Raw genomic sequence first — 15,853 nt, forward strand, 5'->3', positions numbered from 1 at the left:
TAACACACATAGTTTGATAACAATAACATATTCATCATCATGACCTTTTTTCCATCATAGAATGGTATGAGAAACAACAGCACCAATTGCAACAAATTTATTAAAATCACTCTACATAAGATATATTTCCCATAGAATAAAATGTAAACTCGAATATGGTGTGGAAATACAAGAGTTGTAATGCGTGATGTGATGACTGATGTGGATTATTCTAACACTTGGGTGGTGTTCTTGTGAGGTTAGGAAGCTTATCTCTTCCTTACCTGTTGATTTGTGATTATTCTCCGTTACTGATTCTTCTGAATTATTCATGCAATCTATGTCGATATTAAAAGGATAAAAGAGGAAGAAGAAAAAAAGATATTAATGGGTAGTTTGGAATATAAATCGTTAAGGAACAGGGGTTAGGAAGTTTCCTTAACCGACGAGAATATGAGCCTTGGTGGTGTAGTGGTTCAAGGCGCCAATGGAGGGATGATTATATTCCGACGGCGCTTTGATCTGAATCCCAAACAGACAGCATTTTTTTTTTTTTTTTTTTTTTTTTATCAAGCAGTGTCATTAAGACCCTGGAGTGGCGACTTACTCTTAAACCTTTAGATCCGTGACTTCTTTCTTGTAGTTTATTTTTGCCGCTATCAAGTGAATTTACTTAGTCAAGAACAGATCTCCCATAACTATATAATAATATAAAACAACTCAGGTTCGATAAGGTCATGTAAAGGTTAATATAATTATCTGGATTTAGTAAGAAAAAAATCACTTGACTGAAGAGTTTAGTACTGTAATCTGGACAATACTAACCTATCCTGGTGACTCAGCCAACAGGTAACCATTCTTCAACAGGTGACTAAATCATCAGGTAATCACGTTGGCAGGGATCATCAGCAGGTTATAAACGAAAAGTTGGCATCAGCAGGTAAATGGTCAACAGGTAATAAATGAGACGGTGACACTATTAACGGGTAAATGGTCAGTAGGCAAAAGTAGTAGGAAATATAATCAACAGGTAAGCAGATCATCAGGCAACATCACAGGTAATTAATGCACCAACTAGTCGCTAACGCAGTAGCCCTTTTCGATTTCATTCTGTTGCTGGCACCTCAGACCCGTGCCACACTTGCCGAACATGTCCCAGCTTCCTCCACACTCCTCACCTGGGCCCTGTGGCGGAGAAGTGGGATTAAGACCGGTATTCTCGAAATGTAAGAAAGCTTCCTAACGCCTCTTCCTTAGCGACTTATTTTGGGGGTATGGTAGGTTAATATCCTTCCGATCAGTATTTATGCACAAATGGTAATATTGGAAGGATTTATATAACACAGAAGAGGACAGTAAAGGAGTAATAAGCAAAGTAAATTGCTAATGAAAAGGTGTTAGGGAGCTCACTTAACCAACGAGATTACGAGCCCAATTTGGTTAAGTTCGGTTGGTGTGTGTGTGTGTGTGTGTGTGTGTGTGTGTGTGTGTGTGTGTGTGTGTGTGTGTTCTATGCTGGGAAAGAGGAACCAAAGGCCACGAACCCGCAATACTGTTCCTTCCAAGAGAAAAACAAAATACAAGAGCGCTCCAAATTCAAGATCCGATCATTTTGAGATGCCTGGACACACTGTGTTTGAAAGACTGGAGATCATAGCTAGCAAGAAATACAGACAGAGGGAGACAGTTCCAGAGTTGACTTGTTGCATAAATGAAGGACTGGGAGTAACAGTTAACCCTTGCATTAGAGAGTTGGACAGAAAAGGGATGTGAGTTTGATGCTAGACGGGCACGTAGCGCCTGTCGTAGAGGTGGAGGGATGCAAGCAGACAGTTCAGAGGAGCAGTGACCATTGAAGTAGTGATAGAAAAGAGATAAAGATGCAACAGTGTGGCGAAGAGACAGAGGTTGAAGGAAGCCAGTAAGAGGAGGAGAGTTAATGAGACAAAAAGCTTTTGACTCCATCCTATTGAGAAGAGCTGTATGTGGGGAGCCTCCCCACACATGAGTTGTATTCTACACAGGGGCGGATAAAACCCGTGTATAGTCAACAACTGTGCAGGAGTAAACAAGGAATGGAGTCGGCCTACCATACCTAATCTCTTGGAAGCAGATTTTACAAGAGATGTGATATGATCTTTCCAAGAGAAGTCCCGAGTGAATGAAACCCCAAGCAAGTTCAAGGATGATGCAGGATTAAGCTGAATATTATTAAACATTAGTGGGTACTCCCGTGGAAGATTTTGTCAGGTTAGGCTGGGAAAGGTTAGATTGAGTCCGTTAATGTAAGGTTAGTTTAAGTTAACCTGTAATTATGATTGTAGATTGGGTTGTGTTAGGTTAGGTATCTCAAGTATGCTGGTAACTAAGATTGTAGATGAGGTTAGGTTTGGTTAGGTTAGTTATGTATTGTCAGGAGTGTGGGATTATTTAGGGTGTCAGTGAGTCTAACCTTCAACATGGAAGCAGAAGGTGTGAAAACAAGGTCTTGAGCTGGGCAGGAGGAGGAAATTTCCCTGGCGGCAATCGTGAAGCTATTACAGGCACATAATAAAGAACTCGAAGAACTAATACAGGCACGAGGTGAACTACTGAAGGCAAATGGGGAACTACTAAAAGCACAACGTGAGGAACAAAAAGAATTATATGAGCAACTTCAAGAGGCATCAGAGGAGGAACAGAGGGAATTACAACCGAGGATGCAAGGACAGCTAGATACTTTCATGGAGGAAATGAAGGAAGAACAGCAACAGCTTAAAGTGGAAGTAGATGCCAAGCACGTGCAGCAAAGTATGAGGTAAGCAATAATGTACAGAGTGTAAACAGCATGTAGACAAATAGTTGAAGACAATTAGTGAGGATTTAGTGACGGAGTGCAAACAGCATTTGGACAACCAGCTGAAGATTAGTGAGGGAATAATGATGGAGTGCAGACAGCATGTAGATAGCCAGTTGAAGCATGTAGTCAACCATTAGATGATAATTAGTGAGAATAAGGAGGCTGTAGAGAAATATTGCACTGCTGAGCCTCAGGTTAGTGTACAGAGAGCATATGAAGGGAATGGACAGTGTATGGTGAATCTTGATGGATCCCAAGTGACTAAAGGTAGCATTACAGGGATGAATAATCAGAATGTTGAAGTTTTAAGTCCTAGCTTTAATGATGATGCCCTAGTTTTTAGGCCCCAAACCAGTGAAGTGCATGGCTATAATGTGGGTCCAATTAACCTCTTCGCGCATGATGATGCGTTTGTCATCATTTGGGCGTGTCTGTGACTATACTCGATGACGCATTTGTCATCATAAAAGCATAAAAACCTTCTGCAGAGAAAAAATATTCAGCTGATCGGCGTCATTTTTGGACGCATCATAGTTCCCGCGCCTCTCGTCAAAAGTAATGGCTTGGCAACCTTAGGGCCCAAGATGCGCGGCAGGCCGGCCAGGTTGATTAGTTCTGCATCAGCTGTCAAGGGAGAAGGTAGCGCGCAGCTGGGCATTTAAATCATACGTGTCATATTCTACTATACCAATAGTGCTTGTGTTTACTTTTTGGGCACTATTGTGATTAGATTTGGTGTTTGCAATAGGGAATTAGGTTTCTGTAAATCATTCCTGGCCATTATCAGCCATTGGCCCAACAAAGATTGTACTAGGCCTAACCTGTTTTTCGACGTGCCCCAACATCTACACTCCCTCTACCCTGCACTCAGTGTGAGTATTCAACCACTGATTAATAGTGACAGTGAATCAGGCGAATATAGTGTGTAATAGCAAGTGAGGAAGGATGTGGTGAAATGTTTAGCAGAGGGAGATGGGAAACTGCCTGACAACAAGGCGTAGTCTTAAATGGAATATTTGCCAAGGTGTTGATGAAGTCCTTGTTTTAAGCTGATATACTGTGGATAGTATTATTGTGCAATAGATAGGAGTATAGTCCAACGACTGTACGTGATGAGATATTGGCTAGGGCAGGAGTCACGTACGCTGTACAGCTACGGCATGCCGTTGTCAGGAGAGAATACAATAGAGGAGGTTTATAGGGATATTTGATTTTATCATATTATTATATTTATTCCGTATGTTTTCTGTGTGAAATAAAGCATAAGTGTTATTGATATGTTTATCGTATGCTTGTGTGGATGAACATAAACACCGCACCACGTGCTCATCGGAAAATATAGTCTGCGATACCTTAGATATCCAGATGTGACATACAGAGCATGTTCAGGTACTGTTGTGGTGAAATATACTGTATGCCTCATAAAATGATGGATTTGATTATGTGTATTGTAAGATAAAATCGTAAACACTGTAGCGTCTTCAGGTAAGGGAAACATCATCTGCTATACCTTAACAGACAGGTAAGGACCACGTACTTGTACTTGTTGTGGTGTGAAATACTGTTTATCTCATATATTGATAGATTGGTTATGTTTTATGTGAAAGACAGTAAATGACCGACCCAATTGCTCGTTGGGAAGAGTGCTTCTCGTACATCTGAATTAGCACAAAGGTAGCGACATGCAACGCGAGGTTAGGAACAAGTGCATTTACAATTTATTGGTGAAATATACATGTATCTCATACATGATATACTTTATTATTTGTTTATGTGAAAAGAAAGTGAAAGTGAACCACGTGGTGCTCTAGAAATCATCGTTTGCTACACCTCATCAGCCAGGTATGGGCCATGTAATTGACCTATGAAGGACGTGCATTTACATTTTGTTGGTGAAATATACAGTGCATCTCATATAGTGATAGATTAGGCTACGTATTATGTGGAAATAACGTGAAAGACTGAGCCTAGGTCAAGAGACCTAGGACTGAGCCACGTGCTCGTAATGAAGTATGTGTGTCGTACACCTGAAATAGCACAAAGGTAACGAAATGCAACGCGAGGTTAGGAACACGTGCATATATATATATATATATATATATATATATATATATATATATATATATATATATATTGGTGAAATATACTGTGTGTCCGATGTATTGATATATTTGGCTATGTTTTATGTGAAAAGACAGTGAAAAACGGACCCACGTGCTCGTACTGCAGAGTGTGCGCCGTACACCTGAGCTAGTACAAAGGTAGCGAAATCCAACGCAAGGTTAAGAACACGTGCATTTATATATGTAAATAAATATACATTATATATATATATATATATATATATATATATATATATATATATATATATATATATATATATATATATATATATATATATTTTGAGGGAGATGAAATATACTGTGTATCCCATGTACTGATATATTTGGCTATGTTTTATGTGTAAAGACTGACCTACTGCAGTGTGTTCTCGTAGGGGAAACACCGTCTGCTACACCTTAGTGCACAGGTAACGGCCTACGGAACACATCCATTTACATGGTACTTGTGAAATGTACTGTGTATCTCACTGAAATGATAGCTTTGGTTATGTGTAATGTGCAAAGAAAATGAAAGAGGTAACCACGTGCTAGTGGCCTCTACCTGTGCGCTAAGTCAGGTGTAGGAGATGATGTTTTACAAGGATATACATGTATATCATGAACCCTTGCATTGTACTTGTGTTGAGCCAAGTTCTTGGCTGGCTGTGAATAAAGTATCTTACTCCTTCATTTCAACTCACACTCCTAACACAGCACTGGACAGCTACAGGGTCTACAATCCCTCTGACAGCAATTTATTCTCCAATTGGCTTGCAACGACAGCAGTCTTGCAAAGATGAAATGCAGGTTGGCACCACACAAGTGGCATATGATCCTCGATGAGGTTGAGTCGGAGAGTGACATTGAGAGCTACCGTTCAGGGTTGGAGGAGGTTGAGCTGCCACCATCCAGTCAGCAAGTGGAGCTGCCTTACCGCCTTCCATCACGGGAAAGCACATCACCATCATCGGCCGGCTTCACCAGAGAACTCTCCCCACCTCTAGGACCCGCCAGTCCCACCACTCTCTTCATTGGCTCCCAATCTCCAGGCCCCTCTACCCCCCTTGGCGAGCCAGTGTCACTGGAAGCCGGGCCATCGTTCCTTATGATGGCCCTTCCACCAGCTTCTGCCGTGCAGGATGCTACGGTGACATCCTTGCTGGCCAGGCCGGGAGACTGGTGTCCCCAGTGCCCTCTGTCTCGTCCTCGTCCTCGTCCAAGGCGTTCCCTCCTGGACAAGGGTGCCGTGGTCCTCTGCCTGGACATGGGGAACGTCCAAGGGGTTGGAGGCAGGCCAAAGGGTGTCGACAGGCCGACCTGCTGCCACTGCCACTGACGAGGAACCTGGGTGGAGCAGTGGCCCATTCACACTGAACCACGGGCCGTTCACTGGCTCCCCAGGGATCCAGGTGGATATTCCAACTCCCCTGCAGTTCTTCCAACTCTTTTTTATGCAGGAGTTGTTGTTATACCTCATCGTGGAAATCAACCAGTATGCCACTTCCCTGGGGACTCAGCTGGATGCCTGGTTCTACTACAATGAAGAGGAGATGGCCAAGTTCCTGGGGTTATACCTTTTCATGGGGGCCATGCACATGCCGACCATCAGGCACTACTGGTGGAGGTCCGAGCTGCACGGCAACCCTAGGGTCCGGCGCGCAATGAGTGGAAGGCACTTCAACGCCATCCTGAAGCAATTGCACACCTTCAACTCGTTTGCCATTCCCCAAGACAACCAAGATCGACTCATCCGCATTCGCACGGTCATGGAGTACTTCCTTCAGTGGTTCCAGTCAGTGCACCTACCCGAGAAGCAGCTCAGCCTGGATGAGGGCTCTCTGGGGTGGAAGGGCCGGCTTTCCTTCTGCTTCTACAACCCCCAGAAGCCCAGCAAATATTCCATCAAGATGTACATGCTGACTGAGTCATCCTTGGGCTACATCTGGAACCTGGAGGTCTACACAGGGGTGCAGCATATCCTCCAGAACACTGTGTTGGGACTTGTGGAACCACTGCAGGACCAGGGCTATAAGTTGTTCATGGACAGCTAGTACAATTCTGTAGCCCTGTGCAAACAACTCTTCACTGCAGGATTTTACGTGTGTGGGACTCTACGGCTGCCTAGAGCAGTGCCTCACCAGCTGCAGGTCATCATCAGGGCTAAGAGTTTGCCCCAGGGGGGCATGGTATACAAGCACAAGGACAACGTGCTATTCCTACTGTGGAGGGACAAGCGCACTGTGAACGTGGTGTCCACATTCCACACTGCGGACACCATTCCGAAGAGGGTTCGAGGGAAGGTGCGGGGTAATGACAGGCAGACAACCTATGTGGAGAAGGTCGTTCACAAGCCTGTCGTTATGGAGGTGTGCAACAGGTATATGGGTGGGGAGGATCATTTCGATCAGATGGTCCAGTACTATCCCATCCAATGCCGAACTGTTAAGTGGACAAAGAAAATCACATTCTACTTCATCCAAATGGCACTGTTCAATGCGTTTGCCTTGTATAAGAAGTACAGACGCGTGCAAGTAACTCTCCTGGAATTTGTGGAGCAGATCATCTACAATCTTTTGCATTTCCACGAAGAGGACTGTCCCGCATCTGGACACACACTCCACCACGCCCCACACCTACCTACCTAGCAGCCAGCACCAGCATCACCTAGCACTCAGCAGGCACAACCACCAGTGCCAGGATGGGCCCAGCCACCACCAGCACCAGCACAGGCTGCAGGAGACCCCACACCAGCACCACCAAAAGCAGGGCCATCACAGGTTCCACAATCACCACCAGCACCACTTCAGGAGGCCGATCAGGGTTGCCAGAACCACCACCACCTCCAGTTGCTGGTCCGTCGGGAGAACCTGTGCCTGGGCCTGCAGCTCCCTCACGACAGGACCACAGAGCACGAGGGTATCCAAGCAAGCGTCGCCGGGTCATCAACGACGATGTGAGGTTGGTTTGCACTCTAGGGCACCACTGGGTGAGGATCCCTGACAAGAAGAGGGTCAGGTGTGCCTTGTGCTTCAAGTTGGGGAGGAGGAAAGACACAAGGAGCATGTGTCCTGTATGTGATGTGTCGCTTTGCAGGGGTGATTGATTCGACCAGTACCATACCGAGCGATATCTTCACTAGTGGAGCGCACACACACACACACACACACACACACACACACACACACACACAGTACAAAACTCTCACCTCCCAACCCATCTGGTCCTGCAGGAAGATCATTGCCACTGGAGAAGTACATGATATTTTTTTTTATTTATCTATTTACCTCTATTTATGTCAGTATACTTACATATACATATACATTGTTATTTACCTCAACACAAATGACAGAAATAAGTACAGCTTCAGTTTCAGTTGCTAGCAACAGGTTTAGTGTTCATGTGTGGTTTCTGAGAGGACGAAAACAAAACAGAAGTAATTATATAAAACAGTTGTTGGTATAAAACCAAAGAAAGCGTAGCTAGGAAGCATAAATATGTTAGCACACTACGGGAAAATAACGTAAGTGAGAGCGGTTGATGGCGAGACAGCACGTGGCAAAATATGCCATAGTTTTTAGCATTTTTCTCGAAAACTATGAGGCCTAGGATCACCGTTCTTTACTAGAAGAAAGAGAATGAAATTGTGGATAGGTTGATGAAATAACGGTGCCGAGAAAAGTTCTTTGCGAACCCTCTCCGAAGAAAAAAGTTATTTTCTGTCAAAAATGGGTTTTACTTTTTCGCTTATTACTCGAAGACCATACGTCGTATCAAACTGGAATTTGACCCATTCGATAGCTAATAAAATTCTCTTTCGACTGATGTATAACATGTAGAGATTGGTTAGTAAACATTCGACTTATGATGTTGGGAAGTGAAATCTGTGATCTGGAATGTTTATTCCGAGGGCCCTAACGTACGTATAGTTTTTTTTTTTTTTTTTTGCTTATCGTGTAGAACAAAGATTGACGAATAAGAATATGTGTTTTTTTTTGGCAAAATAAATATGTTTGGGTGGTGAAAATAATCCGAGAATACACATTTTTGGAGCGTGCAGTGGCCAGGGAGAGAGGGGAGAAAAGCCTGCTCGTCAGGGCCCAGAAAACTTAAAAACTTATCCGCACGCGAAAGAGTTAAAAAGAAACCTCAGGAATTTGATGGTAAGTATCTTGGGAAGCTTCCCGTGCACAGTCTGAGTTACACATCAGAATGGTTGGGATGATAAGAAAAGGGCTGCAGAAGACCCAGCACTGAAGAAATGGAGAACCTTGATGAGTAGTGTGTGAGAAAACAGAAGCACACACAGCAAGGAGTGTAGCAGGAATGGGAATCATAGGAAGAAATGCTGCTGTACTGTAGTGACAGGGCCGACATCAGATGATGAGGACCTGGAGATGATGGAGATGAAGGATGCAGAATTGCAACCAGTGCTGGAGTGGCTGCAGAGGAGTATAGTGCAACCATCTTGGGATGAAGTTTTCAGTTTAAGTCCTGCAACCAAGAGCTACTGGAGTCAGTGGAACCTTCTTTGTCTGAACAATGGACTGCTGGAGCATCAGTGGGAGAACCCCGATGGCCTCAGCAAGTATTGGCAGCTGGTGGTTCCGAAGATGAGGTCCGAGATTTTGGATGAGTCCCATAACGAGATCATTAGTGGGCACCTAGGAGTGAAGAAAACTGTAAGCCAACTGCAACAGAGGTTCTACTGGATTGGGAGGTGGCAGGATGTTGATGAATGGTGTGGGGCCTGTGGTGTGTGCTGTGCCAAGAAGGGACTTAAGAAACATGTTTGTGCCTCTCTCCAGTTGTACCAAGTGGGTGCACCAATGGAAATAGTCACGGTAGACATTGCTGGACCTTTGCCACTCACTGAGAGAGGAAACCAGTATGCATGTGTCGCCATGGACTACTTCACAAAGTGGTCAGAAGCCTATGCTATCCCTGATCAAGAGGCTGCTACTGTTGCTCAGGTGTTGATTGATCAGTTTTTCTGTTGTTTTGGGATGCCACAAGAGCTACATTCAGATCAGGGTAGAAATTTCGAGTCTGCTATGTTCCCTGAGTGCTGCAAGTTATTAGGGATCAAGAAGACCAGGACGACCCCACTTAGGCAACAGTCAGATGGGATGGTGGAGAAATTCAACTGGACCCTTGGACAAGCACTGGCCAAGTACTGCGCTGATGGACAAACAGAATGGGACCAGAAATTACTTGCGTTGCTGATGGCATATCGGTCTGCATCCCATGAGTCTACTGGCTACACTCCTGCAAAACTGATGTTGGGCCACGAGTTATGCTTACCTGTTGACTTGTAAATGGGGAGACCACCTGGTGAAGAGCTGTCTACAGACACCACTGGTTATGCGAAGCACCTTCAGGAAAGGCTGGATGAGATACATCATCAAGTGAGAGGAGCCCTCAAGTTTTCAAGAGAGTGATGAAGTGCAAGTATGATGCCAAGGCAAGTGAGGTGAGTTTCAAGGATGGTGACCAAGTTTGGTTATACAATCCTCAGCGAAAGAAGGGACAATCACCGAAGCTGCAAAGCCCATGGGACGGGCCTTACACTGTGTTGGACCGCCTATCAGATGTAACATATCAGATTCGGGAAGGCAGGAAGTCTCGCCCAAAGGTGGTACACGTGAATCATCTGTGGCAGTACCATGGGCCAGGACAGTTCAGCTGGGACATCTCCGAGGAATTGTGCCCACCTGCAGCCGAGGATGCTGAGGAGGATCAAGGAGCTGAAGTGCAAGAGGATGTAGACAGTTTCCCAAGGAAAGAAGTGAATCAGAAAGAGAACCAAGACCCTCCAGAAGGAGTGGACTGTGCGGAGGAGCGAGGACGTCGTCGGAAGCGGCATACAAGAAGACAAGATAAGTTGAAGGACTATATTTTGTATAGTTAGATGTTCCATTAAGATTAAGGTTCATGCTTATACATACTGTGTAGTTTTCTGGGGACGACAAAGAACTAGGGAGGGGGTAATGTTAAGAAGCGAGATTTGCCAGTTAAGTAGCCGAGATTTTTCTCGACGTTTCCCAATATTTACTATAGGTTTGGGTACGAGTTAGAGTTGCCAATTTGCCTGCTGTTTCTGAGTGTAGTTATTTGATAAGTTATACATTAATTTTTATGCTCTTTTTCTTTATAATGTTTTATTTAAGTGATTACTTGTTAAATTATGTAATTTAAGTTCGTATGGTATAAGTGGCTGGAGAATGGCTGGGAGAAGGAGGGAGGTGAGAAGACAGGAAGAAATCAGTAGGGTAAAAGTTGTGGAAGCAATGAAGAAAGTCAATTTGGGGAAAGACCCAGGAATTGATGGAGTGTGTGGTGAAATGCTGAAGCATAGGGGAGAGATAGTAGTAGAATGGATGAGGAAGATGTGCAGATTGGCCTAGGAGGAAGGTAGAGTCCCAGAGGATTGGAAGTCAGGTATAATTATTCCCTTGTACAAAGGAAAAGGGGAAAAAAAAATGTGTGGTAATCATGGGGGCATTTGTCTTCTTAGTGTAATAGGAAAAGTGTATGGTAGGATACTTATTGACAGAGTTAGGGAAAGAACAGAGGAATTTAGTTGGAGAAGAACAGGGAGGCCTTAGGAAGGGGAGAGGGTTGTGTAGATCAGATATTCATTCCTATATCTTTGGTGGAAAAGTTTCTAGATAAGGGAAAGAAGTTGTATGCGGCTTTCATGGATTTGGAGAAACCATATGACAGGGTAGATAGACAAGGATTGTGGAAAGTATTAAGAATATATGGAGTAGATGGGAAGTTGTCGAATGCTGTGAAGAGTATGTATGATGGTGCTTAGGCTGCAGTGCTTGTGGATGGTGAACTGAGTGAATTTTTCTCTTTGAAGGTTGGATTGAGACAAGGATGTGTCATGTTTCCATGGTTGTTCAATCTGTACATGGATGGGGTAATAAAAGAAGTACAAGGTAGGGCAATGGATGTTGGAGTGGCCCTGGTGAGAGATGGTAGTGTTTGGAAACTCCCTGTACTGTTGTTTGCAGATGATACTGTGTTGTTGAGTGAAGACGAAGGGGAGCTGCAAAGCTTGGTGGATGAGTTTGGGAGAGTGTGTAAGAAACGGAATCTAAAGTTGAATGCAGGGAAGAGTAAAGTGATGATCTCTGAGAGAGGTGAAGTCAGTGAATGTACAGTGAGGCTGGATGGTAAGGAAATGGAAAATGTGAGTACGTTTAACTACTTGGGTAGTGTGATGAGTAAGGATGGAAGTTTGGAGGGTGAAGTGCTTAAAAGGGTACAACAAGGAAGAAAGGTTGCTGGTTCCTTGAAAGCAGTGATAACAAACAGGGAAGTGAAAAACTTACTACATGATACCAACTCTAACGTATGGAAGTGAAGCTTGGCCGTTGTTGGAAGGACACAAGTCAAGAGTGAGAGCAATGGAAAAATGAGTTATTTAGGAGGAGCCTGTGGAGTCACATGGAAAGACAGGCTGACAAACGAGGATATAAAGGAGCGTTGTGGTATAGATGTGTATGTGATAGTACTCATTAGGACACACTGAGGTGGTTTGGCCATATGGAGAGGATGGACGGTGAGAGACTGACGAGGAGAGTGTATGTGAGTGAGGTGGAGGGGGGGAGAGGGATGGGGAGGCCGAGGATGAGGTGGAGAGATGAGGTGGAGAGGTACGAATATGAGAGGGGGGGGGTTGAGTTGGGAGCAGGGCAGTGAAATGGAGGGGGACTGGGCGACTTGGAGGCGATTTGTTTGTGGCCACCCCGTACGGGATTGAGGCGTCTGGCAATAGATAGATAGATAGAAGTTCATATGGTAAATGATTTAGAGTGTTATGTAATGTAGGACAGCTTTGGCTTGTTTTGGTTGTCTCTGAAGTGGCAACTGTTGCCCGTCGAAAGTATACTCGAAGTTTCGCGTATAAATGTAAGCTTATATAAAGATGGGGTAGAGACTATTTGAAGTTTAGTCGGGATTCGGGTCAATTTGAGTGAAGTGCAGTGGGTTTTGGTGTAGTGCTGTTAGTGAAGCTTGTGAAGAGTTGCTGGCAAGCACTACGTGTAATTACTGTCAGTGAAGATAATTTTCGGTACTTGTGAAAAACTGTGAAGTGTTGTCAGGCATTAAGTGTAATTGCAATTAGTAAAGTGTGTATAGCTCCAGTGCTTGTGAGAACAGTGAAGTTGGAAAGCATTAAGTGAAATTACTTGGAAAATAATGACAGTGAACTTTAAGGAGCCAGTGTTTATTTTCTCCTCGGCTGATCATGTGTACTGCACACCTGAAAGCTGACCATATGAAGAACAACTCACTGGGTAACGTCCTTCCTGTACTGAACTAATGCTGTTGGAGCCCGTGGCAGTGTGGGGTGAGGACGTAACAGTATACTGTATAAAGTTTGTTAGAACTAATAGTGCAGATTATATGCGAAAAGTTTTGGTTTGGTTTGTCCTGCTTTGGATAGATTAGGTTAGGTTAGGTTAAGGTTAGATATGGTTTGGCTGGGTTTGTTTTGGATGAGCTGGGTTGGACTGGGTTGGGCTGAGCCGAGGTGTGTTGGGATAAGAAAGGTTCTGGAGAAGAGTGTAAAAATTATCGCACGACCATTTTACTGAGCGTACCATTGAAGGTGTTTGCCAGAATAATATAATGACTTCCCTTTAATCTTTACTAGTACCAGACGATTTTGCAGAAGTTAAAAGTAATATATCGTACTGAACAGGTTGTTCAAGCCTGTCTCCAACCCTCTGGTTCTAAAAATCTCTTCTAAGCTGAACAGAATTGGTTGAAGGTAGAATAAAAATACGTAATCAGAGAGAAGTGGTTTGAAAAAGCCAGAAACAAAACACACTATGAGAGAGTAGAGGAAAAGGGTGGGTCTAGGAAGAGGCAAGATTTATAAGCTAGGCCAGATATTTTAATCTAATGGTGTTAGCATACTAATATATTTTAGAAAAAGAAAACTTATTATGCATTAACGTAAGTTGTAGAAAACTCACCATAAGGTGGATTTGCTGGTAACAAGAAACTGATATTTCATTATAACATTAAGATGAAATGAATGGATTCCCTTGTTAGACATTTCAGGTAAGTGCTGCTAGCAGGTGAGAGATGCTGTCAGTACAAAGGATGTCTGAAAAGAGGCTGATTGGAGCGTGCTGACTGACTATCAGGTTTAGCTTACTTTTACTGATCAGAGTCCGAGTGGAAAAAGGTGACGTGATCAAATGTAATTATAATTTGGAATTTAATTCACCAACCTACCTACCTACGTATTTAAATGCCTACCTACGCACCTACTCGCCCATTTCCCAGTTTACGTACCCAGCTACATATCTACTAACCCATCTACGCGCCAGCCTATTGTACTTACCTTCGCACATACATGGCAGCAGTTACATATATCCTTCACCACGCCATACAGACAGCCTAGTGGGAAGCATGTGCATCTCTCTGTGTAATTACACGGGAGGCAGGTGAGGGCAGTGATGCTGGCGAGGAACAGGACGTTTCAATGAGAACATAAGAAGAGAGGATAACTGCAGTAGGCTGGTTAGCCCGTGCTAGGCAGCACCTAGAAGAGTAACTGACCTACTAGAATGAGATAAAGACAACAAAGAGAGAAGGAGTGGAGAGGGCAGAGAGAATACGATGAGAAGTGGAGGAGAGGAGGAGGAGGAAGCTAGGGTAGGGGTAAAGAGAGGGAGAAGGGGTAGGTAAGGAAGAAGGAAAGGTGAGAGATGGAGAGTGGGGAAAAAGAGAGGGTGAAAATGGGGCGGTAAAGTTGGGAAAGGGACAGAGAAGCAGGGGTAAGAAAGGGGGAATGAAAGGGGTAAGATTGGTTTGAAGATGGGAGGGCAGGACGTAAGAGAGAGAGAGAGAGAGACAGAGACAGAGACAGAGACAGACAGACAGACAGACAGAGACAGAGACAGACAGACAGACAGACAGACAGAACAGACAGACAGAACAGAGAGAGAGAGAGAGAGAGAGAGAGGAGGGGGGTGAACGAGAGGGAGAGGGAGGTAGGGAGAGGAAATGAGGAACGAGTTGATGCAATAACGTAGAACTGAAAATTCAAAATTGATATATATATCCAAGATAAAGACAGTGAATGGAAGCACAGGATAACAATAACAAAATGTATTATACGGGAAACACACTGCTTTAATACTAGATAAAATAATACAGTTTTGCTTACCTTGCTACCATAACGCCCACAAGCGCTAACATAATAAACAGCTTCATTGCTAGGGAGGGTGAGAAGATATCACAGGTACAAATCACAGCGGGAGAAACGGCACCTTCACCCTAACCTGTCTGGAGTGGTACTGACTCCTGAGCTCCAGGTGTTTCGGGCCCCTGTTAACCCTCTCGCGCACGATAAGTTTCAGTTAGTTTTCCGGCGCTCGACTTTTTCTGCGAGGCCGCCCGGCCCGGCTGGCCGCGCGCGGCAAATAACACGTATTCTCTCCTTATTTTCGTCACCTAAACATCAATATACTGCCATGAAAACTTGTCATCTTATTCGTCGATGTTTGTTCTAGCTGATAAGCACCACAAAAAAACAAGAAAACATGAATAAAATAACATTAGGCGGTCGTGAATAAACATTTCGCTACATCACGTTCACTTCCCAGCATCACCATTCGAATGTTTTCCATCATACAGGAAAATGTTATTAGAAGTTTTGATAAAGAATTTCATCAGCTTTCTACAGAGACAAATCCGGTTGTGATACGATTTGTAGTTTTCGAGAAAATAGCCAAAAATTGAAAGCCATTTTTGAAAAAAATTCAAGGAGCTCAAATTCTGAACTTTTCTCGCACATGTTATGTTTTTATTGCATAATATTATGCAGAATTTCACCAGCTTTCTAATGAACTAAAAATGGTTTCGATACGCCTCATAGTTTTCGAGTAAATCGCGAAAAACGACT

The 15,853-nt window shown here is 43.8% G+C and overlaps 2 protein-coding genes across 2 annotated transcripts in view; one reads left to right on the forward strand and one right to left on the reverse strand.

Annotated features, from left to right (window-relative positions):
* The window catches only part of LOC145394684 (single insulin-like growth factor-binding domain protein-2), a 469,535-nt gene that overhangs the window by 132,487 nt on the left and 321,195 nt on the right, over positions 1-15,853 (forward strand). The window lies entirely within an intron of this gene.
* Positions 92-15,239, reverse strand: LOC145394735 (venom protein 302-like). Its single transcript, XM_080268518.1, has 3 exons — positions 15,116-15,239; positions 14,288-14,405; positions 92-1,164 (listed from the first exon to the last, which is right to left on the reverse strand). Exons 1-3 carry the CDS (start codon positions 15,160-15,162, stop codon positions 1,054-1,056), a joined length of 276 nt encoding a protein of 91 aa, XP_080124644.1. The 5' UTR covers positions 15,163-15,239; the 3' UTR covers positions 92-1,053.

Source organism: Coenobita brevimanus, chromosome 4 (genome assembly GCF_032717465.1).
Source record: "Coenobita brevimanus isolate Jiangsu-jjx chromosome 4, ASM3271746v2, whole genome shotgun sequence".
NCBI classification, from domain to species: Eukaryota; Metazoa; Arthropoda; class Malacostraca; order Decapoda; family Coenobitidae; genus Coenobita; species Coenobita brevimanus.